Genomic DNA, 25,693 nt, shown 5'->3' on the forward strand with positions numbered 1-25,693 from the left:
TAAAAATACATCATTATTAAACAATAAAATATAGACCCCTGTGTTTCTGTGAAAATGAAATGGTCATAATCGTGACTAAAATATACGTATTCAATGTTCTTACCTGGTGATGTGACACTTAAATAGGCTTCTTACGTTCATGGTTTGCACTTTAGGAGATTAGAGATAAAATAGGAAACCATAATTCTAATACTTAGCTTCAACATAGAGTAACATTTCAGTCTCATCCATTGTTTATTCAACAACCACTTAAACGTCTTTGAATCATAATTTTAACTCATTTCTATTGTTTGTTTTAAAATGATGTAGCTTTTTTTGCATCTCTGAAATAACACGTACAACCATCTTAGGAGTATGAAAATAAAAATTAGTCCATACTTTTAAGAAGAAAGCTGTTTCTCTGAGTACATTCAAAACCTGTGCTGACCGACTACACAAACAGTAGGACCTATGCAGTTGCCTTATCCACAGTTTCATTGAATTCAGACGTCTTGAGATGGAATTGCTAGTAATTTAGGAAGAAAGTGTTGCTTTAAACATTTACGTTCTGACCTCTCCTATGATGAGTGCACTTTCATGGTGATTTATACTCCATAATGGAATGGGAAAAAAAAAAAAAAAAGGAACGAGGAGTCATGTGATTATTCCCTTATTATAAGAGTGTGACGTCATGCATTTACTTTATTCAAAATGCAAGGTGCCCAGAGTTGCATAAGCAAAAGTAAATTTATGAATTTTTGTGTCATGGGGCTGCAGGGATTGGGATTCATTTTATATGTTTGACTGTTTCCAGCCAGGGCTTTCTGAACTCCCTACCATCTTTTTCCTGGCCCAGACCCTCAACTAGCACCTGCTTGTGAGATAATGACTCTGCTTTTTCCTCCAATTTGTTAAGTGTCTGGTAGTTCTGGTGCTATGCTGCTTGGTTTTGTTCTTTTTTAGTTTACCTTAAGATTTGACCAAGTTAATTCCCATTTTATTGAATTGCACTAAAGGTAAAGTCTCAGGGTGTGAAATTTGAAACTAGAAGAGAAACAGGATAATAATTCGTATCTACCTAGATTACCCTATAGGCTCAAAGGATGTTGCTGTGTCCATACATATTTTAGACTTATGCTCATTTGTATACTGGAGTGTGCATACACACACATACACATAAACACACACACCCCATCTCTTTTTTGTCACCCTCTAGAGTGTAAGGAAAGGGAAATTTAAAAAAAAATCAAAACTACTGTATTTGTAAGAAACACCTTATTTAACTGTTTTCCTAGAAAAGATTCAAATCTCATCTGACTAAAAATGAAACCTCTTATAATAAATCATGCTCATTTCTCTACCTCTAGAAGACAGTGAAATGTATCCATGTATATTTTATCTCATAATAAATATTATATAAATACATTTGAAACCACTTATATTGTTGATAAAATTTTTGTCTCTACTTGAAATATAAAGATTAAGAAAAAAAATTTTTTTAATTTCCTAATTTTATTGTATTTCTTGTGCAAATTCATTGTATTATTTCAAGCACTAATAACACAACTGAGGGGTATACGATTTTATTTCATCATTTCACCATACAGTGTGTCAATGTAAGGAAATCCCTTCATTTATCTCTTAAGATAGACAATGTGACTATCACACCGAAGTCATTTTTATTCTTGAATAAAGTAAGAATTAGGAGAAATAAACTTAAGTTATACAATGATAGATGCAGATTAGAAAGTACCATCTTTCAAAACATCTGAAGTCTAAAGTTATGAATTGTTTCTTGGAGATGTACATTTTTTGCTTAATTGTGTATTTTTCTGCATAAGCAAAACATGCATATGCTTTCAAATTGCATAGTACAGAAGAGCTTATCATAAAAATCAACAATTCTTTTTTTCTATTTTTCCTCAGTCTGGTCCTGCCCCCAGGGGCAAACTGATTCTTATCCTGGTTTTTCTACTTTTATTAGCTTTCCATGTGAAAGTATAAAGAGGTGTTTTTCACATTTCCAGCCAAGAATGAATCTTGGACTTCTTTTGTCTAACCAAATCAAGGTTCAGAAATACTATTTTCTAACTGACCATTAGGGTTCCATTCTTTTTGATTATGATCATTGTTGTTGTTGTTGAGAGCTTACGAGCATTACTGAATGTTGCAAGAAACAGGGGTGTTAAATAGGATGGATGCTATCTCTTCCAAAGGGAAATCGTCTCCAGGTAATAGTAAGATGAACAGCTAGAACACCACTTAAGAGCAGGAAATGCACGGTACCCTCCCACATAGAGGGTGAATCATCTTTATATATTTACCCATTTCCTGTAATGATTCAAGACATTGATGAAGGGAAGTGCTGACTCGAGTGGCAGGTGAGCGTCACCCAATGCAACCTCTCTACTCACAGCACACTCTTTCCTATCAGTAGCACTCAGTCTTGCCCCCTGACCTTTTTTATCTTCCTGCCCGCCCCCCCCCCCCCCACCATTACACCATTAGCTTCTCCTTTCCCTCAGGTCAGGAGAGTTTTTCTTAGTCTTAGGGATGGCGAACACTTTTTTTTTCACACACTTTTTTTTTAAGCATGCATCCTCAAATAGTCCCTGTGTATTAGAGAAGCAAAAGGAGCTGGAATATTTATATATTGAATCTTGAGATTTACTGGTGTGAGGGCAGCAAAGCTTTCAGCAGATCTTGGGGGGAAAGAAGGCTCCAAGAACAGAGATGCAGAAATCTCTCTATGTACAATGAGGGTTCCCAGGGATATGAGAGAAGCAATGACAACTTCTGCTACAAGTTAAGGTGAGTGGCAGGGGATGTTTGATTATACACATATATTAGGATGCATATTTCTCCTTATCTATGTGGACAAAGTTTATCAATTTGTCAAGAAGATGACACAAAGAATTGGATAGTTAAATCAGACTCACAGCATCATCAGAGATTTTACCTAGTAGCAAGCTTTACTAGTAATTTCTATGATACAATCACTGTGACGTACAGACCAAGTGGTGAGAAGTACAAGCTTGCCAGTGCAGCCTGCCAGGTCCTTCCTTTCCACCTTAGGATGTACTGTGGTCCAGACTAACAGATTAACATATGAGCATCCAAATGATGCTTGTGGCTGCACCACAAACACAAAAGGAGATGCTAGGGTCATTATACATCTCCATTTCATACTCAAATGGTTACATAGTTTATGACACATTTTTCTAAGAAGCCATGCTCAATAAACCAATAGACCCCAATTCCATCTCTTATTTTGTTTTGTTTTGACCATAAACCATTTTAGGCAATCTAATACATCCTCCTAAAAACAGTCCATGATAAGGATTTTGGCAAGCAAAACCCACTAGTGTTGGCTGGTAGGTTTGTCATTAACACATGTTTCCAAGGAGATTTTATCAGGTCAGAATCCTTTTTTTTCTTTTCCCAGGGAGTCCTTCCCCTCCCTTAAAAGGAGAATAATTTGCAACTTGATGCTAGCAATTTTCTTTCCACTCAGAGAATGCACACATTTTCCAAGTCGTGAGATCAAAGTAAATTTCTCATTTGGGACCATTGGAATATATACTATTACTGTGTTCTGGAACATTTTAGTTATACATTGTTAGGCAGGGAAAAGACCTCACTGTTTATAATTAAACTGACATTCATTTATTTTCCCCAGCTTTTTGTTCAGGTTTGAATGATCTTTAGTTATTGGAGTCATTACTTGCTTTGAGCAAGGGCAATAGTAAATTACAGGGAAGAAAAATTGTAGTTGCCTGCAATGGACACTAGGGCAGAGGACATCCTGCAGAGAGACATGCATTTTCTGGAAGGACACCTAACATTTAACAAGCAAACATGTAAGTGAAGCTGAACATTTCAGTGGAATTTCCATCTGGGTTCTCTCTGCAACAGACCCCTATAAAGGTTTGAGTGAAAAGTTTATTTGGGATGTGTGGTGGATAAAGGTAGGGAGTGTTGATACAGGAAAGGGAAGGCAGAACTCACTATAGGTCATTCTCTTAATCTAGATACTAGAGGAGGAGACTGGAACTTAACGCTGTTGAAAGATTCTGGGAAATGGGAAAAACACAATGTTCTAAATTGCTTCACATTCAGGTCAAAATTGCTGAACTACCCCAAATCCTGAGATTCGTTGCCTGAGGGCCATCCAGGTGAGAATTCCTTAGTACTTCTGGACTGTCATGTGTGAGAACAGCCGGAATTTCAGCAGTTCCAGGAGGAAAAAGTCTGCAGACAAAGAGCTGCAGATACTGATTGGCCATAGTTTACAAATATTCCGAGGGATATGGGTAGGGAAATGAAAACTTCTGCTGCAAGTGGAGATAAATAGTAGGGAAACTGACACAAAAACAATTCAACTGCCTATATGCAAAAATGGACCAATCAACCAGGGTCGACAATTCAGAAAGAATTAAAGGGAGTTTATATATATATATACACACACACACACATGTACATATCTTGTGTGTGTGAGCATGTGTGTATTCAGTTATCTTATTTGTGACTTGAGCTTAGAGTTGTTGGACTGAACACATCTTTGATGGATTTTGACTTCTGAGTTAGTGAACTAAGGTAAAGAGAGAGACAGAGCAAAAAATGAGCAAAATTAGGCAGTTTTTGCTAGTTCAGCTTTGTACAACATTGAAACAGAAAAAATAGAATTTAAGAAGGCACAGTTTCATTTATATCACCTCTTTCAACTTGGATTTGCGTAAAATCTGGATGAAGGATTTTCATGTTCACATTCGCGAGGAAGGATTTATGTTTTAGCTATTTTGGTGATTCAGTGAAAGCAGCCCAATGCACACAGTGCAAGTTAAAAAGATGGAAAACTTTTAGCTTCATGGAAACCAAGAAATCAAATCACAGTCCTGGTTTTTTGTTTCTCTTCTTCTTTTTGGTTGAAAAGCCTGTCTTTTACAAAAGAGTTCATCTATGGTAATATTATGCTTAAAAATAGACAATATAAATAACAAAAAAACTTGGGAGTTATTTTTTGTGTGGGGCTGAATGGTAGATTATATTTCCTGACTCTTAATCGTAGATCAATGTCTCTGTTTTCGACTCTTAATCTGCCTATCTGTCCCTCTTTTGAAATTCCCACTGTTAAGGTTACGCTTGAGGACAAAAATGTGTAACTTGAATTATCTCTATATTATCTGAATAACACTGTAAATGATTATAATAATTAACATATTAGTAAAAATAAGGAGAGTCAAGATTAAATGAAACTTTTTAAGGCTGTTGTGAATGAGGCACTACGTGTAGGCTTAGGCCAGCTGAGTCAGTCATAGTGCGTGTGTGTGTGTGTGTGTGTGTGTGTGTGTGTGTGTGTGTGTGTATTGGACAGTCATGGGAAGTCCCTCTGATTCTACCTTTTTTATCTTTGCCTTCCATACTTGAGTTAATGAGGCAGGAATCAGAAGCACAGAAGGAGAGTTGGAAAATTCCAACCACTCTGTACTAAAGAAAATAAATGAAAATCAACAAAACATATAGACACTTTAAACTATGTTTGGCATACGGTAAATAATAGACATTGCTCATTATTAAAAAAGGAAAATTAGAGCTTCCGGGAAATGGCGGAAGAGTAGGACGCGGAGATCACTTTCCTCCCACAGATACTCCGGAAATACATCTACACATGGAACAACTCCTACAGAACACCTACTGAACGCTGGCAGAAGACCTCAGACCTCCCAAAAGGCAAGAAACCCCCCACGTACCTGGGTAGGGCAAAAGAAAAAAGAAAAAACAGAGACAAAAGGATAGGGACGGTACCTGCACCTCTGGGAGGGAGCTGTGAAGGAGGAAAAGTTTCCACACACTAGGAAGCCCCTTCACGGGCGGAGACTGCGGGTGGCGGACGGGGGAAGCTTCGGAGCCGCGGAGGAGAGCACAGCAACAGGGGTGCGGAGGGCAAAGCGGAGAGTTTCCCGCACAGAGGATCGGTGCCGACCGGCACTCACCAGCCCGAAAGGCTTGTCTGCTCACCCGCCGGGGCGGGCGGGGCTGGGAGTTGAGGCTCGGGCTTCGGTCAGAGCGCAGGGAGAGGACTGGGGTTGGCTGCATGAACACAGCCTGCAGGGGGTTAGTGCGCCACGGCTGGCCGGGAGGGAGTCCGGGGAAAAGTCTGGACCACCCGAAGAGACAAGAGACTTTTTCTTACCTCTTTGTTTCCTGCTGCGCGAGGAGAGGGGATTAAGAGCGCCGCTTAAAGGAGCTCCAGAGACGGCCGCGAGCCGCGGCTAAAAGCGCAAACCCCAGAGACAGGCATGAGACACTAAGGCTGCTGCTGCCGTCACCAAGAAGCCTGTGTGCGAGCACAGGTCACTCTCCACACCTCCCTTCCAGGAGCCTGTGCAGCCCGCCACTGCCAGGGTCCCGGGATCCAGGGACAACTTTCCCGGGAGAACGCACGGCGCGCCTGGTGCAACGTCACGCCGGCCTCTGCCGCCGCAGGCCCGCCCCGCACTCCGTGCCCCTCCCCCCCCCCTCCCCGGCCTGAGTGAGCCAGAGCCCCCAATCAGCGGCTCTTTTAACCCCGTCCTCTCTGAGCGAACAACAGACGCCCCCCGGCGACTTACACGCACAGGTGGGGGCCAAATCCAAAGCTGAGCCCCGGGAGCTGTGAGAACAAAGAAGAGAAAGGGAAACCTCTCCCAGCAGCCTCAGGAGCAGCGCATTAAAGCTCCACAGTCAACCTGATGTACCTGCATCTGTGGAATACCTGAATACACAACGAATCATCCCAAATTGGGGAAATGGACTTTGAGAGCAAGATTTATGATTCGTTCCCCTTTTCCTCTTTTTGTGAGTGTGTATGTGTATGCTTCTGTGTGAGATTTTGTCTGTATAGCTTTGCTTCCACCATTTGTCCTAGGGTTCTATCCGTCCATTTTTGTTTTTTGTTTTTTAAGTTTTTTCTTTTTTTCTTAATAATTATTTTTTTATTTTAATAACTTTATTATATTTTATCTTGTTTTTTTTTTGTTTGTTTGTTTTTTGTTTTTTGTGTGTGTGTGTGGTACGCGGGCCTCTCACTGTTGTGGCCTCTCCCGTTGCGGAGCACAGGCTCCGGACGCGCAGGCTGAGCGGCCATGGCTCACGGGCCCAGCCGCTCCGCGGCACGTGGGATCTTCCCGGACCGGGGCACGAACCCATGTCCCCTGCATCGGCAGGCGGACTCTCAACCACTGCGCCACCAGGGAAGCCCTATTATATTTTATCTTAATTTATTTTATTTTACTTTATCTTCTTTCTTTTTTTTTCTTCCTTCCCTCCTTCCTCCCTTCCTTCCTCCCTCCTTCTTTCTTTCTTTCTTTCTTTCTTTCTACTTCTACTAATTCTTTCTTTCTAATTTTTCTCCCTTTTATTCTGAGCTGTGTGGATGAAAGGCTCTTGGTGCTGCAGCCAGGAGTCAGTACTGTGCCTCTGAGGTTGGAGAGCCAACTTCAGAACACTGGTCCACAAGAGACCTCCCAGCTGCACACAATATCAAACGGCGAAAATCTCCCACAGATCTCCATCTCAACACCAGCACCCAGCTTCACTCAACGACCAGCAAGCTACAGTGCTGGACATCCTATGCCAAACAACTAGCAAGACAGGAACACAACACCACGCATTAGCAGAGAGGCTGCCTAAAATCATAAGTCCACAGACACACCAAAACACACCACCAAACGTGGACCTACCCACCAGAAAGACAAGATCCAGACTCATCCACCAGAACACAGGCACTAGTCCCCTCCACCAGGAAGCCTACACAACCCACTGAACAAACCTTAGCCACTGGGGACAGACACCAAAAACAACAGGAACTATGAACCTGCAGCCTGCAAAAAGGAGACCCCAAACACAGTAAGATAAGCAAACTGAGAAGACAGAAAAACACACAGCAGATGAAGGAGCAAGATAAAAACCCACCAGACCTAACAAATGAAGAGGAAATGGGCAGTCTACCTGAAAAAGAATTCAGAATAATGATAGTAAAGATGATCCAAAATCTTGGAAATAGAATAGACAAAATGCAAGAAACATTTAACAAGGACCTAGAAGAACTAAAGATGAACCAAACAATGATGAACAGCACAATAAATGAAATTAAAAATACTCTAGATGGGATCAATAGCAGAATAACTGAGGCAGAAGAACGGATAAGTGACCTGGAAGATAAAAGAGTGGAAATAACTACTGCAGAGCAGAATAAAGAATAAAGAATGAAAAGAACTGAGGACAGTCTCAGAGATCTCTGGGACAACATAAAACGCACCAACATTCGAATTATAGGGGTTCCAGAAAAAGAAGAGAAAAAGAAAGGGACTGAGAAAGTATTTGAAGAGATTATAATTGAAGACTTCCCTAACATGGGAAAGGAACTAGTTAACCAAGTGCAGGAAGCACAGAGAATCCCATACAGGATAAATCCAAGGAAAAATACGCCAAGACACATATTAATCAAGCTGTCAAAAATTAAATACAAAGAAAACATATTAAAACAGCAAGGGAAAACCAACAAATAACACACAAGGAAATCCCCATAAGGTTAACAGCTGATCTTTCAGCAGAAACTCTGCAAGCCAGAAGGGACTGGCAGGACATATTTAAAGTGATGAAGGAGAAAAACCTACAACAAAGATTACTCTACCCAGCAAGGATCTCATTCGGATTTGATGGAGAAATTAAAACCTTTACAGACAAACAAAAGCTGAGAGAGTTCAGCACCACCAAACCAGCTTTACAACAACTGCTAAAGGAACTTCTCTAGGCAAGAAACACAAGAGAAGGAAAAGACCTACAATAACGAACCCAAAACAATTAAGAAAATGGGAATAGAAACATGCATATCGATAATTACCTTAAATGTAAATGGACTAAATGCTCCCACCAAAAGACACAGATTAGCTGAATGGATACAAAAACAAGACCCATATATTTGCTGTCTACAAGAGACTCACTTCAGACCTAGAGACACATACAGACTGAAACTAAGGGGATGGAAAAAGATATTTCATGCAAATGAAAACCAAAAGAAAGCTGGAGTAGCAATTCTCATATCAGACAAAACAGACTTTAAGATAAAGACTATTAGAAGAGACAAAGAAGGACACTACATAATGATCAAGGGATAGATCCAAGAAGAATATATAACAATTGTAAATATTTACGCACACAACATAGGAGCACCTCAACCCATAAGGCAAATACTAACAGCCATAAAAGGGGAAATCGACAGTAACACATTCATAGTAGGGGACTTTAACACCCCACTTTCACCAATAGACAGATCATCCAAAATGAAAATAAATAAGGAAACAAAAGCTTTAAATGATACATTAAACAAGATGGACTTAATTGATATGTATAGGACATTCCATCCAAAAACAACAGAATACACATTTTTCTCAAGTGCTCATGGAACATTCTCCAGGATACATCATATCTTGGGTCACAAATCAAGCCTTAGTAAATTTAAGAAAATTGAAATTGTATCAAGTATCTTTTCCGACCACAACGCTATGAGATTAGATATCAATTACAGGAAAAGATCTGTAAAAAATACAAACACATGGAGGCTAAACAATACACTACTTAATAACGAAGTGATCACTGAAGAATTCAAAGAGGAAATAAAAAAATACCTAGAAATAAATGACAATGGAGACACGATGACCCAAAATCTATGGGATGCAGCAAAAGCAGTTCTAAGAGGGAAGTTTATAGCAATACAATCCTACCTTAAGAAACAGGAAACATCTCGAATAAACAACCTAACCTTGCACCTAAAGCAATTAGAGAAAGAAGAACAAAAAACCCCCAAAGTTAGCAGAAGGAAAGAAATCATAAACATCAGATCAGAAATAAATGAAAAAGAAATGAAGGAAATGATAACAAAGATCAATAAAGCAAAACGCTGTTTCTTTGAGAAGATAAACAAAATTGATAAACCATTAGCCAGACTCATCAAGAAAAAAAGGGAGAAGACTCAAATCAATAGAATTAGAAATGAAAAAGGGGAGGTAACAACTGACACTGCAGAAATACAAAAGATCATGAGCGATTACTACAAGCAACTCTATGCCAATAAAATGGACAACCTGGAAGAAATGGACAAATTCTTAGAAATGTACAACCTGCCAAGTCTGAATCAGGAAGAAATAGAAAATATGAACAGACTAATCACAAGCACTGAAATTGAAATTGTAATTAAAAATCTTCCAACAAACAAAAGCCCAGGACCAGTGGCTTCACAGGCGAATTCTATCAAACATTTAGAGAAGAGCTAACACCTGTCCTTCTCAAACTCTTCCAAAATATAGCAGAAGGAGGAACACCCCCAAACTCACTCTACGAGGCCGCCATCATCTCGATACCAAAACCAGACAAGGATGTCACAAAGAAAGAAAACTATAGGCCAATATCACTTATGAACCTAGATGCAAAAATCCTCAACAAAATACTAGCAAACAGAATCCAACAGCACATTAAACGGATCATACACCATGATCAAGTGGGGTTTATTCCAGGAATGCAAGGATTCTTTAATATACGCAAATCCATCAATGTGATAAACCATATTAACAAATTGAAGGAGAAAAACCATATGATCATCTCAATAGATGCAGAGAAAGCTTTCGACAAAATTCAACACCCACTTATGATAAAAACCCTGCAGAAAGTAGGCATAGAGGGAACTTTCCTCAACATAATAAAGGCCATATATGACAAACCCACAGCCAACATCTTCTTCAATGGTGAAAAACTGAAAGCATTTCCACCAAGATCAGGAACAAGACAAGGTTGCCCACTCTCACCACTCTTATTCAACATAGTTTTGGAAGTTTTAGCCACAGCAATCAGAGAAGAAAAGGAAATAAAAGGAATCCAAATCGGAAAAGAAGAAGTAAAGCTGTCACCGTTTGCAGATGACATGATACTATACATAGAGAATCCTAAAGATGCTACCAGAAAACTACTAGAGCTAATCAATGAATTTGGTAAAGTAGCAGGATACAAAATTAATGCACAGAAATCTCTGGCATTCCTATACACTAATGATGAAAAATCTGAAAGTGAAATCAAGAAAACACTCCCATTTACCATTGCAACAAAAATAATAAAATATCTAGGAATAAACCTACCTAAGGAGACAAAAGACCTGTATGCAGAAAATTATAAGACACTGATGAAAGAAATTAAAGATGATACAAATAGATGGAGAGATATACCATGTTCTTGGATTGGAAGAATCAACGTTGTGAAAATGACTGTACTACCCAAAGCAATCTACAGATTCAATGCAATCCCTATCAAACTACCACTGGCATTTTTCACAGAACTAGAACAAAAAATTTCACAATTTGTGTGGAAACACAAAGACCCCGAATAGCCAAAGCAATCTTGAGAACAAAAAATGGAGCTGGAGGAATCAGGCTCCCTGACTTCAGACTATACTACAAATCTACAGTAATCAAGACAGTATGGTACTGGCACAAAAACAGAAATATAGATCAATGGAACAGGATAGAAAGCCCAGAGATAAACCCACGCACATATGGTCACCTTATCTTTGATAAAGGAGGCAGGAATGTACAGTGGAGAAAGGACAGCCTCTTCAATAAGTGGTGCTGGGAAAACTGGACAGGTACATGTCAAAGTATGAGATTAGATCACTCCCTAACACCATACACAAAAATAAGCTCAAAATGGATTAAAGACCTAAATATAAGGCCAGACACTATCAAACTCTTAGAGGAAAACATAGGCAGAACACTCTATGACATAAATCACAGCAAGATCCTTTTTGACCCACCTCCTAGAGAAATGGAAATAAAAACAAAAGTAAACAAATGGGACCTAATGAAACTTCAAAGCTTTTGCACAGCAAAGGAAACCATAAACAAGACCAAAAGACAACCCTCAGAATGGGAGAAAATATTTGCAAATGAAGCAACTGACAAAGGATTAATCTCCAAAATTTATAAGCAGCTCATGCAGCTCAATAACAAAAAACCAAACAACCCAATCCAAAAATGGGCAGAAGACCTAAATAGACATTTCTCCAAAGAAGATATACAGACTGCCAACAAACACATGAAAGAATGCTCAACATCATTAATCAGTAGAGAAATGCAAATCAAAACTACAATGAGATATCATCTCACACCAGTCAGAATGGCCATCATCAAAAAATCTAGACACAATAAATGCTGGAGGGGGTGTGGAGAAAAGGGAACCCTCTTGCACTGTTGGTGGGAATGTAAATTGATACAGCCACTGTGGAGAACAGTATGGAGGTTCCTTAAAAAACTACAAATAGAACTACTATATGACCCAGCAATCCCACTACTGGGCATATACCCTGAGAAAACCATAATTCAAAAAGAGTCATGTACCAAAATGTTCATTGCCGCTCTATTTACGATAGCCCAGAGATGGAAACAACCTAAGTGTCCATCATCGGATGAATGGATAAAGAAGATGTGGCACATATATACAATGGAATATTACTCAGCTATAAAAAGAAACGAAACTGAGCTATTTGTAATGAGGTGGATAGACCTAGAGTCTGTCATACAGAGTGAAGTAAGTCAGAAAGAGAAAGACAAATACCGTATGCTAACACATATATATGGAATTTAAGAAAAAAAATGTCATGAAGAACCTAGGGATAAGACAGGAATAAAGACACAGACCTACTAGAGAATGGACTTGAGGATATGGGGAGGGGGAAGGGTAAGCTGTGACAAAGCGAGAGAGAGGCATGGACATATATACACTACCAAACGTAAGGTAGATAGCTAGTGGGAAGCAGCCGCATAGCACAAGGATATCAGCTCAGTGGTTTGTGACCGCCTGGAGGGGTGGGATAGGGAGGGTGGGAGGGAGGGAGACGCAAGAGGGAAGAGATATGGGAACATATGTATATGTATAACTGATTCACTTTGTTATAAAGCAGAAACTAACACACCATTGTAAAGCAATTATACTCCAATAAAGATGTTAAAAAAAAAGATGTAAAAAAATAAATAAAAAATAAAAAGTAAATAAATAAATAAATAAATTTTTTAAAAAAAGTAAAATTATGTGTGGAATTTTATTATACCAAGTAAATTTACCTTTAAACATGAAAAAAACTTCCTGTCACCTTCTTTTGTGATAGTCAAAGGGTGTGCATTGCACAAGTTCAGTGAGAATTTCCTGTATTGTGGTTCCAGAAACATTTTAGAAGATAGTGATTTTACTGCTTCTTGTTCATACTACACATCTGTGTCTCATCAGCAGATGATGCACGCACACTTGAATGCACAAGTTTTCTTTTTTAAAAAATTTCTTCATACACAATTTTCAGGTTCCTTAGCCTACAGCTCAGCTCCGTGATCTAACCCAGTTCTTGAACAAGCAGCCATCGTGCCTTTCCTGCATGAACACTGGAACAACATTTCATATGGCAGGTATGTGCAGCCCAAGTCATAAAATGAAAAAATTAAAATAACCAGGAAAAATATCTTGTGGGTATGGCTAATTTGAGGCAACGCTTTAGGACAAAAGTATACATTTTTAGGCTCCCCATGTATCTGTACTTTCTACTTTAATTTCATTTTTCTGATCATTCTGTAACTTAGAAATGATTTTGTAAAGATTTTTCCAACAGGTTTAAAGAGTGGATTCTGACAGGGATAGCTCTAAATTCTGATTGGCATCTGAATTTACCAGGAAAAATATAAACAACATAATTCTAGCATGAAAATAAATAGAGAATGTTAAATATTATCAACAAAATGTTTAAAAGTGTTTTTTTTTTAATTTACCATTTGTGTTGTGACATCCCCAAAACCACCCAGATTAACAGTTTGACACATTGAACTGTTGTGAATGACAACACCCTTTGGGAGTACTCTAATGTTAATGCAGAATCTCCTGATGCTAAATTACTTTAGGGGAAATGCCTGTGATCAAGTAATTTTTGGTATGAGAAGACGTAATACATGTAAAAAATGGTTCCTGTAAAAAAGTGGTTTTTTACATATCATAATTCAATGTACTGTGAAATGAACTCAGGTTCCCAAGTTATTACCGCTACATTGGTTGGGGAACCTCTCATCACACCATGTCTTCTCTTCACAGTACAGCCTCTACAAAGCTATGAGCAGCCTGACATTTCTCAGAGTAGCGAATACACTGAGATTAGCAGAAGGACACACTCCCAAGTAGTATTAATATTACTGTAACAATGATGGAATACATGTCATTTAAATGAAAGACTCTGGGTCTAGACAAACTTTCATTTGATTTCTGACTTGGGTACTTAATAGCTCTGATTCCTTGAGAAAATAACATTATTAATGGATCCTACATTTTCTCAGCTACCTAATGGGAATCAGATTCTCTATCTTGTGATTTTTTTGTTGCTGTTACAAAACTAAGAGTTTGTTATATCAGCCCACAAGACCGAACTTGGTGCCTGTTGATCTCTTTTTACTACAGATCTCTAAGCTTCTTTGTCAAATTTAAAAATAAGTGGTAAGTACAGTTTGATAAGATAGAGCTGATAAAGAGGAAAAGGTATGGCTAATCTCACTGAAGAATAAAGTACATCATATAAAATTTTTGGTATTGGGTGGAGTTCTAAATGGAATGTCTTCATTTTCCAACATTTCATTGACAAAATTATGGGGTTATTAAACCAGGGAACTTTTTGGATTCTCTCACTGGTTTCTGCTTTTAAGAACTTCAGCTCCTGTGTTTGTTCTTTAAATCTTTACCCTATCTCTCTTTCTTTATAGCTTTTCAGACCACTCCATGGAGGCTGGTTTCTGGGGTCTTAGGAGTAATGTGCCTTTTGTTGGTGGCTGCTTTGGGAGTTTTGTTGAAAAATTGTAAGTTTTTCTAATCAAGACTATATAAAAAGATCAAAATTGTGATGAAACTGCCTTACAATAAAGGTTTCATTTTGCTAATGTGTAATATTTTGTTATTTCATAAATCTGTGTCTGATGAAGTAAATTTCTAATTACTTCTTACAGCATTTACTAAACAAAATGTTCAGCCGACATTCTCTCCAGGACCCTCCACAGATCTCCAGGAAGGTGGGTTCCATACTTTGGAAAACTTTAGTGCTGTTAGAGAATGAAATATTCTTGTTTTTCTCACACAGAAGCATGAAGGGATATTATGCTTAGTAATAGAAATTATAGGATAGTCTCATTTTATTGCTAACTTAGTTTATTAAATTACATTGAATGTGTGTCATTTATATATTAAGTAATAAGGAAAATATTAGCCGGAAGTGACCTATTTTTCCTATGTGACTGCTCATGTTTAAGTAACAAAAGCAAATTACAGTAAATATTGTAGCTGATCCTAAGTGCCTGCTTGTGTTTCATAACACATACTTTGATACCTCTTTACCTGTACCTCCGCTTCTTCCATAACTCAGAAAGAAGCACAGAGATTTCTGCAATTCTAAACTCTACTTAACCAGTGAACGTCAGCTCAAAGATATTTTTAAACATATCTTTTCCTAAATGATGTCTCATCATCTTCTGTGTTCATATAGCACTTCATTCATATCTTTTTTCCCTCAGCGTTTTTCCAACTTTATTGAGATATAATTGACATATGACATCATGTAAGTTTAAAGTGTACAATGATTCACTTATTACAATATTATTGCCACCATAGCATTAACTAACACCTCCATCATGTCACACAACTATCATGTCTTTTTGTGGTGAGAATGTTTAAGAAGCTCTCTTGTAGCAACTCTCCCAAGTATATAATACAGTACTGTTAACTCTAGTTATAATGATGCACAGTAGATCCCTAAAACTTAATCATCTTCTAAATGGAAGATCGTACCTTTTGACCAACAGCTCCCCATTTCCCCCACATCCCAGCCTCTGGTAGCCCATTCAACTCTACAATCTCAGCACCACTCATTTGACAAAGATTTGAGTGCCTACCACATAATATGACTTTTATCACTGAGGATGGTAAATGTTGAAGACACTATCACTAGTAAACTGGATGGTCAGACTTCAAGCTAAGTGCTTTATTAACTTCATTTTGAAATAAAGTATCCAGAATTATTTTCTGACTCAGGAAATATGCTAAAATGCTTTCCTCCTTTAAATATCTCTTTTATCTAGTTCACTTTTAATTACACAGCAGAGTTCAACTTTGGGTCACTTCCTCAAAAGAGGTTCTTCTAACCGCCCCCCATCCTATACTCTGCTACACAGTATTTTAACATACTGAATTTCTTGTGTATACTTACACAAATTATCATTAAATATAATTCATAAATGACTGAAATTTGTATAATTCTGTCTCTATCTCTAGAATATAATCTTCATGAGGAAGAAGGGTCATGTCTGTGTCATTCAGATTAATATCCCCTGAACTGTGGTGTATGCAGTAAATTCTCAAAGAATAGTTGTAGAAAACATTAAATAACAAATGAGTAAATAGCACTGAAAACAACGGAATCGCCAATGTCATCAAGTCATGTTTTGTTTTTTCTCTTAGGATCTGGCTGCTGTTCTTGCCGAGAAAAGTGGATTGGCTACCAATGCAGCTGTTACTTCCTTTCTAGTGAATCAAAAACATGGAAGGACAGTAGAAATTTTTGTGTTTCTCAGAATTCCAGCCTACTTCAGATACAAAACAGAAATGAACTGGCATGTATTTAATTCTGATTTTTCTACAATTTTTTTGACCTAGGAAAATATTATCTAAGTAAGCTGAATACTTTGATTCAAGTCTTTAATCAGATAGTAAATAGGCAGTTATATTTGAACTAATTTCCTACACTTTGAAACAGTCAAACAATCTACACAAAATTTCTCAAAGATTTACATTATAGGAATGTGACAGCTAAAGTACAAGAAACTTTTTAGAGAGAATTCAAAGAATAAATAATAGATCATTATTTTTATTCAAAGGACTTTGAATTTTTAGTTCATTGATTGAATTTATAATTTGTTTTGTAATTATATAGCTTTTGTTATCACTCTTGGAATGAATATGAAGAATATTATAAAACAATTACCCAACTCTTAAGAAAAAGTGAAAATTTTCTCTAGCTCCATGCAGAACCTGTGCTAAGATTTATCCCTCAAGATACTGTTGGTTTGGGATCAAATTTGATTGCTGATCCCCTGTGAAGGAAGTGTTCCATGAAAGCTCTAATTCCCTTTATGACGTTTTTCATTCTTTCAAGAAGTGAGATTTTGTGGTACGTTTTCCTCCATAAATGAATGGGCCTGATGAATGAGAAATATGAGGCATGTGACTTGACTATACCTCCTAAATTAAAAGTTAAAAATGATTTTAGTTTGTATAATTGAAAAACTGAATCTGAATAATAGACACTGGCTTTCTTAAAAGTACCTGATCCCTAGAGTAGATTCAAAATAGATTAATATGTTGGTCTTTTTTTCCAAACAGCATTTTATGAACTTCATTTCCTATTATTACTGGATTGGACTCTCTTACAGTGAAGAACATCATGCCTGGTTGTGGGAGGATAATTCTACTGTCTCCCAAGATCTGTAAGTTTCTGGCACTCAAAACCTTTTTCTGTTCTTTTTGAGTTTATCCTTAGATCTGATCAGAGAACGTAACATCCAGGAACACTGTAGGTAAGATATCCTGTTTAGGACGTGAGAATACAGAAAAGAGAATTGATACAACAGAATAACAATTTTAGTCCCAACCACAACACCCAAGTGTATGCTCAAGTGAGATGAAGTTAGTGTACTTGTGACTCTAAAAGAGCTTTTGATATATGCTTTTATTTCCTGCCTTGGTACAAGCACTTGGATATGTATGTACATATACAGATTCTCACATACACAAAAGCCATCCAGAGAAAAGAGTATATCCACTATTTTCCTTATTCTGGTGGAGCCCAATATTCTCAGCATCATCCCATATTTCAAACATTCTGGGCTTATTTTCTGTGTATTTGTAATCTTCAAATCTCATTTTCATTCATAAACATGGGATTTACAGTATCATACAATGACAGGTTTTATGCTCTGATTTTTTCCCTAGACTAGATTAGCAGATGCATCTTAGAAGTAAAGTATATAACATACCAAAACCATTAAAAACAACAGCAAAAACAAAAAAATCCCCAACTTCATTGCTATTGATTATTGATGCAATAGCCGAGTTTTTGTAACATTGTACTCTGAAATTGTGAAAACGACTTGAATGAAAAAAAGATAATGTCTCAATGTGGTAATATCTCATTAAAATGCTTTTAAAATGTCTGTAGTTCTATCATTTAACAAAAACATCATTCTTGAACATTCTCATTTCCTTTTCCCAATATATTAAAACATTATTCTTCATTACAGATTTCCATCCCTTCACTCTCTAAATCCAAAGAACTGCATAATATATAACCCAAGCGGAGGAGATTTGGATACAGACTGTGGGAGTCAATATCGTTATGTCTGTAAGCAACAGCTTATTTAGATGTCTCTTGGGGCAGAAGGGGTGTGCAATGAAGATTCAGTATACTTAGAATGGTAACATATATTACTAACTACCTACTTCTGGGATCTGTAAAATGTTTCAAATTGTGTCTTATCAATCATAATTTTCATGTATTTGAAAATGTGTTTAAATTTTTTATCAAGATATAATTGACATATAACATTACATTAGCTTCAAGTATACAACATAACAATAACTAGACACTAGGTCTAATTAACATCCATCATCATATATAGTTATAATTTTTAAATTTTGCCATGTGTCTTAAAATGGATGAAATGTGTGCCTACACCTAAAATTATAGTCCAGACAAGTAATTTCATGAATATTAATGTATATGGTAAATAGTGAATTTAATAGTTTATGCATATATTCTTGGAAACTCTCCGCAGAAATTTAAATAAAACTTAATTCATGCCAAATAATATATATCACATCGTATCAGTCCTTTGTGTGGCGTACTGAGTTGAGAAGTCCCATCCTCATCTCTCTTTTTCCGGAAGTAAAAATAATTTTAGTGTTCCTTTTCAGTTCTTTCTGGATTTCTATACATCTATATGTTCTAATTTAGAGCTGGAAGTGCCATATAATAGTTTCTTCATATGTGTCACCTGGCCTCAGAGGGGAACACATTTGTGTGTCTTCTCTTGATGCTACAGAGTTCTGCAGAACAGTTGGAAGTCTCTGGCCAAATATATGGTCTCACGTGATTGCTTTCATATTTTGCAAGAGGCAAGGGCATCTAAGCCCTGATCATATAAATTTATAATACTTATTTCTTTACTCCACCTATCTTTCTTGCCTATGCTTATCCATCAGTAAAAAAAAAGCCATTCTTACATGTACATTGAAGATTTTAATCTCTAGCCAGTCCCCAAAGCCTTTTCCTAAAAGTATGTACCAAAAACTAAATACTGTAAGATGTTACAGAAAAACCCAAATGAACTTTTGGGCCAACCCAATAATTACCCTTTTTTGGGGGGGGGGGGTGGAGGAGGGGCTGGCTCATTTTATTGAAGGATTTCTAAATAGGTAAAAGAAAGGGTGGGAACACAATGAGTTCTGATGCCCGTCTGACCTGGAAGAGATTTTCCCAACCTCACAGATATCAAAAGCCAATTCCCTTTTTGTAATTGTTGCATCTACATCTTAAAAATTGTGTATTGACATCTATATTTGCTCTCTAGTTTTATATTTTAATTAAATAATAATAATTAAGAACCCAAAGTTGATTTTTAAAATACAAAGAGTCAGGAAGAGGAAAGAGCCTCTTATGTTTTATTTCTCAAAATATAAATATAATAGTACTACAGCTTGAACTCTTCACATTCTTGTATGCAGGTTGACTTAGGAAAAATGCACTTAAGTTATACTATGCAAAATTCAGGATAGACTATAACATCTTTCAAATGTTTAACTTGGACTAAGTGAACATGCATTGCACTTTCTAGATATTTGAAATGTTTTGCCTTTGCTGTCCATGTGATTTTCATAATAATATAGTTTAATTGAATTTAAAAAGAACATTATAGGCAAGCTTATAATGAAAATAAATACTTTTCTGTTCCAACTGTCCCATCAATCTGTCCTCTTCCCACAAAAATTTCCTCTGAGTTTTTTGTGTGTTTCTTTGTTTTTTCCTACCTAGAGTAGTTTTCTCTGTAATGAACCAAGGATAGTCTATTTTCATAATTTTTGTCCAGGATGAATCTCAACTGTATTTATTTAGCCACATTAAAGTATAGGTTCAAATTGTTACTTTCATATCATTACACTATGAAGTGTCCAGAGTTCAATCAGCCTTTTTTTTTTTTTCCTGAGAACTCATGAACATTTATTACAATGCTGCAAGAACAATGAGGGAACGGAAGGTGTTAAATATGACAGATGATGTCTAATTTCAGAGAGTAATCTATGTCAAAATTGTCTCCATCGAGGGAAGAAAATTCCTGTTGCCACCCAATTATAGCTCAGATGTTTTTTTAAGCTCCCATATCTTTTCAGGGCATTGTGATGGAAAGTGCTGATTCGAATGAAGAGTACTGGTCACCCATGGCAGTGGCCTGCTCACATCTGGCCCCATCATACTAATCACAGTCAATCCAGGACCATCTGACCCATTTCATTTTTATTATTTTTTCTGCCACTCTTACCTGCATTCTATTTTCCTTCATCCTGAAAATATCTTTGTAGTCCTTGGGATGGGAACAACATTTTTTTTTTTTTTTTTTTTTTGCGGTACGCGGGCCTCTCACTGTTGTGGCCTCTCCCGTTGCAGAGCACAGGCTCCGGACGCGCAGGCTCAGCGGCCATGGCTCACGGGCCCAGCTGCTCCGCGGCATGTGGGATATTCCCGGAGCAGGGCACGAACCCGTGTCCCCTGCCTCGGCAGGCGGACTCTCAACCACTGTGCCACCAGGAAAGCCCTAAAATAAGTTAATTCTTAATGTGTAATGAAATATAACATTAAAATAAAGACACTATCATGAAAAAGACAGGGATCTAGGGCATTAGACATGTGTTTAATTCACAGAGCCACGTTTACTAAGTTAATAATTTCACAAATTGCAAGAAGAAGCAAAGAAACAAAGAAAGAAACGGAGAAAGACAGAAAAAAAGGGGGAGAGGGAGGGAGGGAGGAAGACAAAGAATATTAACAAAACCTGGTGTGGGTATTTTAAAAAGTAAAAGAAAATGAAATGCATCTTGTATCAATAATGTAAATCATGTAGTAAAGTTCTTTATAGTGAAGGACTTACAAAGAATAAAATAGTAGGTTCTAAAATTTTAGGAAAAAGACAAGTAAAGAATCTCGCCTCTGAACAACACGAGTGAAAAATAATTTTTTTTCTTTTTGAAATAATCACTACTGAATATGTAAGAGCCTTTTATAAATGAAATGTGAATATGAATTACCTTTTACACCTAAAATTAAACTAAAACTTTTTTTAGTTTATACATACAATATGTAATTTAATTTAAACTTCATTATTAAGTATGTGGAAAATGTGGGTATTATTTTATTTCTTATTTATGTATTATTTAGGTAAATATTTATTATTATTTTATGGGTGAAGAAATTAAATCTTAGAGGCGGCCAAAATCATACTGCTTATTCAGTATAAACCTATCACCTATGAGTAATTTATAATATTTTTAGTTAAAAAAGCACTTTTAAATTTATGTCACTTGAGTTGAATATCATAGAAATCCACTAAGGTAAATATGGCATGTCTTATACCTCTATTTAACAGAAAAGGAAACGTAAGTCCATAGAGGCTGTTATTGTCCCAGATCTCAAAGCTAGAGACTGGTAAAATTTTGATTAAAACCCAGTTCTAACTCCAAATACTAAGGCTGTTATCTCAAATTGTGAGATACATTCCTTTAGGTAGTTATTGAAATGAAGGAGGAAAAAACCTTTCAAGTTTTTGAAGCCAGGATTTAAAATATAACATGACCATAATATAAAATGAACATAAGTGAATCATAGTAAATTACTTTTCTATGACTTATATGCTTGTATCAAATTCTGGGTATCTTAAAATTGTACAGAAAGACCAAACTACATTTATGTGGAAAGTACGTACCCACGCTGTGATGGGCCCACGGATCTCGGACCAACCCCATCATAGAATTATGACTGCCCATCTATCCCACAGATGAATCCAAATTCTTCATTTTTTACAAAGGATTACTGAATAAAATAAAAATGTGAATTTTTTTCCTGTTTCCTCTCCTTGGGGTGAGTTGATATATTTAGATTAGAAAAGTGAGAATACAGAAAAATTTCACCCATGCAGACATGAAAAAGGAAAGAATGGAAATGAGAATTCATATAGAGCCAGGTAAAATTACTTTTAAATTTTCTCTTACTATAAAATAAAAAACAAAATGTTAAAAAATGTAATAGCTGTTTTTAGTTCACCTACACTAAGATACTTAAAGATGTTTTTCATCACTGATAGTGAATGATAACACACACAGTTTTTTTTTTTTTTTTTTTTTTTTTTTTTGCGGTACACGGGCCTCTCACTGTTGCGGCCTCTCCCCGTTGCGGAGCACAGGCTCAACGGCCATGGCTCACGGGCCCAGGCACTCCGCGGCATGTGGGATCCTCCTGGACCGGGGCACGAACCCGTGTCCTCTGCATCGGCAGGCAGACTCTCAACCACTGCGCCACCAGGGAAGCCCCACACACAGTTTTTTATTTATAGTCGTCTTATTTTATTTGGTGGTAACTTTATTGGTGGTAATTGCTTTCTTTGCAAGGTAAGTCTGGGTAGGATATATGAATTTTTGTTGAATGAGTTTTTCTAGTATACTTTAATTAAAGTTCTGTCCACATCGTTGTCATCATTTACAAGTTATCGTTGTCATCATTAACAAAACTAATCTCACATTTGTTAATATAGTAACATCTTAACATTGCCTAGCAGAGCTCTCAGGAAAAAATAAAAGGTGTTTAATAAATGTGCATAGTGCTTAGATTTTTAAAAATATAAACTGTTTTACATTTGATCATGATAGTTGGAAACAATGAAAATAATTTGTTTCATTTTGAAAGTAAGGTTGTGTGTCACATCTTATAGTAATATCATAACTTCTGATTCTTCAATAAGTATATCCTACTTACCTATCATTAAATAAAGTGGAGCAGAATATACCTCAGAAGTAACAAGTATTCATTGCCTTCAGTAAGTCAATTCAAACACTTAAGAAACAATTAAAATTACCTTATAGCGCATATATTTTTAGAAATTTTCTTGAGGTTAAAACCTCAAGAGTTTCTTATTTATTAAACAATAGTTGTTAGAAACACACACACAAACACACACAGACACACACCTGATTAGAGAAGGAAGGTCCTGATTCTTGTGGATAAGAGCCTCCTGAAAAAATTAGACATGTCCTGAGTTCCTGATTTAGATTTGATACTAGCAATATCCAGTCAATTCTGATCCCTGAAAAGGATATGACAAGTGTTATTCTAATCTCATCTTTCTGTTGAAAAAGCATAGCACAAACCACAGTGCTTCCACCTCTCACGACACAGAAAATTTCTCTTTTTGGTGGAATAAATGTTGGGTCCTAACATCACTTTAGGACTTAAAAATGGTGAATTCAGTGATAAGAAGTCACCAGAGTTTTAAGAAACAAATGGTGGGATCACATAATCTCTTTCTGAATTTTTTTCAAAAGTGAAAAATTTGTAATAAAATATGGTTATAAAGTACTTTGTGGAAAAAATAGAGAAAAAATTAAACTTCTTAATCATTTTGTGCATAGGCTTTTATAAGTTTGAGTGGAATTAAGTATGCTGTATCATATAAGCTGAAACAACAGAGAGATAGCTTTCATATATATACTACATAGGTACATACCTACATGTATATGCATACATATGTATATATGCATATGTGTGTATTTATATGACCTTTTAATAATGAAAATATAAGTGTATACAAGATAAAAATTCCATGATGAATCATCATATGCCTAATTTAAATAATTATCAACTTATGACCAATATTATTTCAGTTATGATGTATGTGAGTCTCTCAGATCTACCTCTGCTCCTAAATAGGGCTCTTTTCTCCTTCTTCCTTGTGTACACCACTCATTATATTACTCTCTCTTTATTGCTCAGAACAATAGCTCCAAATCCCTTACCAGAATAGTAACATAATCAACTAATGTCTTAATGCTCTCATTTTTAGCTATTTATAATTTTTGTTATATTAAGAAATGATGACAGCCAAAAGGAGTTTAAATAGACTGAATGACTAAAAGTAGCATGGTATCCTGGATGGCATAATGGAAGAGAAAATGGATATTAGGTAAAAACTAAAGAAATACAAGTAAAGTATGTTCATTAATAATAATATATCAGTTCATTCATTGTGAAAAATGCACCATGCTAATGTAAGCTGTTAATAATAAGAGAAACTGGACACTGGGTGTATGGGAACACTCTGTACTACTTTTGCACTTTTTCTGTAAATTTAAGACTATTCTAAGATAAAAAGTTTATTTAAAAATAAGTATTGGTGCTTCTTTATAATGTTATATTCTACAGAATAGTAACAATCATTATCTTTATTATTATTATAAATTAGATGGGGCAATTTGAAAAAGAAAACCAAAAAACGACTCTAAAGGGAAACAGCTTAAGAAGGAGTCATTCATATGAACTTTCACTGAACATGCGCTTCTGAAAACAGAACTTCAACCAGTAAATCCACAACCTATTCAGTCAATAAGAGAATTATCAAGCAATAATTTTTAGTCAATAGAACAATTACATAGACACTGTAACTATTTACTATGTACAATATGTGTGAGATAATTTAACATAGGTAAAAGTCAATTCTGCAAAGTTTGATAAAGCTATAATAATTTTTATGAAATCAATACATTATTTAAAATCTTCCTATAGGGATAACACAAAAGCCAAATTTTTTTTTTTTTTTTTTTTTTTTTTGCGGTACGCGGGCCCCTCACTGCCGTGGCCTCACCCGTTGCGGAGCACAGGCTCTGGCCGCGCACGCTCACGGACCCAGCCGCTCCGCGGCACGTGCGATCCTCCCGGACCGGGGCACGAACCCGCGTCATCGGCAGGCGGACTCTTAACCACCGCGCCACCAGGGAAACCCAAGCCAAATATTTTTACAGGAGAGAAATAATAAACTTTCAAGGAAGAAATAATTAAAACATAAAAACTTTCCTAAACTATAGGGGAGAAAGGAATTGTTGCTATTTTTTTTCACTATGACTAGAGTTGTGTTGATGTCCAAATTAGATGAGAATGTGTTAACAGGAAAAGGAAAAGTCAATCTTACTGTGAAAATTGTCACAAAATCCTAAAACAGTACCAAACCAAATCAAACAGTACATAAAACTGTCTAGTCTATAGATGACCAAATTGAGTTTATTTCAGCCTTGTAATAATAATTTTATTTTGGAAGAAAAATTGTTAAATGAAATTTGCTCCAAACAGTAGATTAAAGAAATAAAAGATGAATATACCCAGATGGAATGCATATTTATTATAATTCAACAGCTTTTCATGATAAAAACAATCTTTAGCATGTATATCAGAATCTGTATAAACATCATTCTTAACCTTGAGGTATTAGTAGCTTTTTAGAAAATCATTAAGACAAAATGATAATAA

At 36.4% G+C, this 25,693-nt stretch overlaps 1 protein-coding gene across 1 annotated transcript; it reads left to right on the forward strand.

Annotated features, from left to right (window-relative positions):
* Positions 1 to 13,267: 13,267 nt before the first annotated feature.
* KLRD1 (killer cell lectin like receptor D1) lies at positions 13,268 to 18,943 on the forward strand. The gene is made up of 6 exons (XM_012537215.3): positions 13,268 to 13,460; positions 14,793 to 14,885; positions 15,033 to 15,095; positions 16,537 to 16,688; positions 17,458 to 17,561; positions 18,375 to 18,943. Exons 1-6 carry the CDS (start codon positions 13,430 to 13,432, stop codon positions 18,493 to 18,495), a joined length of 564 nt encoding a protein of 187 aa, XP_012392669.1. The 5' UTR covers positions 13,268 to 13,429; the 3' UTR covers positions 18,496 to 18,943.
* Positions 18,944 to 25,693: the final 6,750 nt, after the last annotated feature.

Source organism: Orcinus orca, chromosome 11, assembly GCF_937001465.1.
Source record: "Orcinus orca chromosome 11, mOrcOrc1.1, whole genome shotgun sequence".
NCBI lineage: Eukaryota > Metazoa > Chordata > Mammalia > Artiodactyla > Delphinidae > Orcinus > Orcinus orca.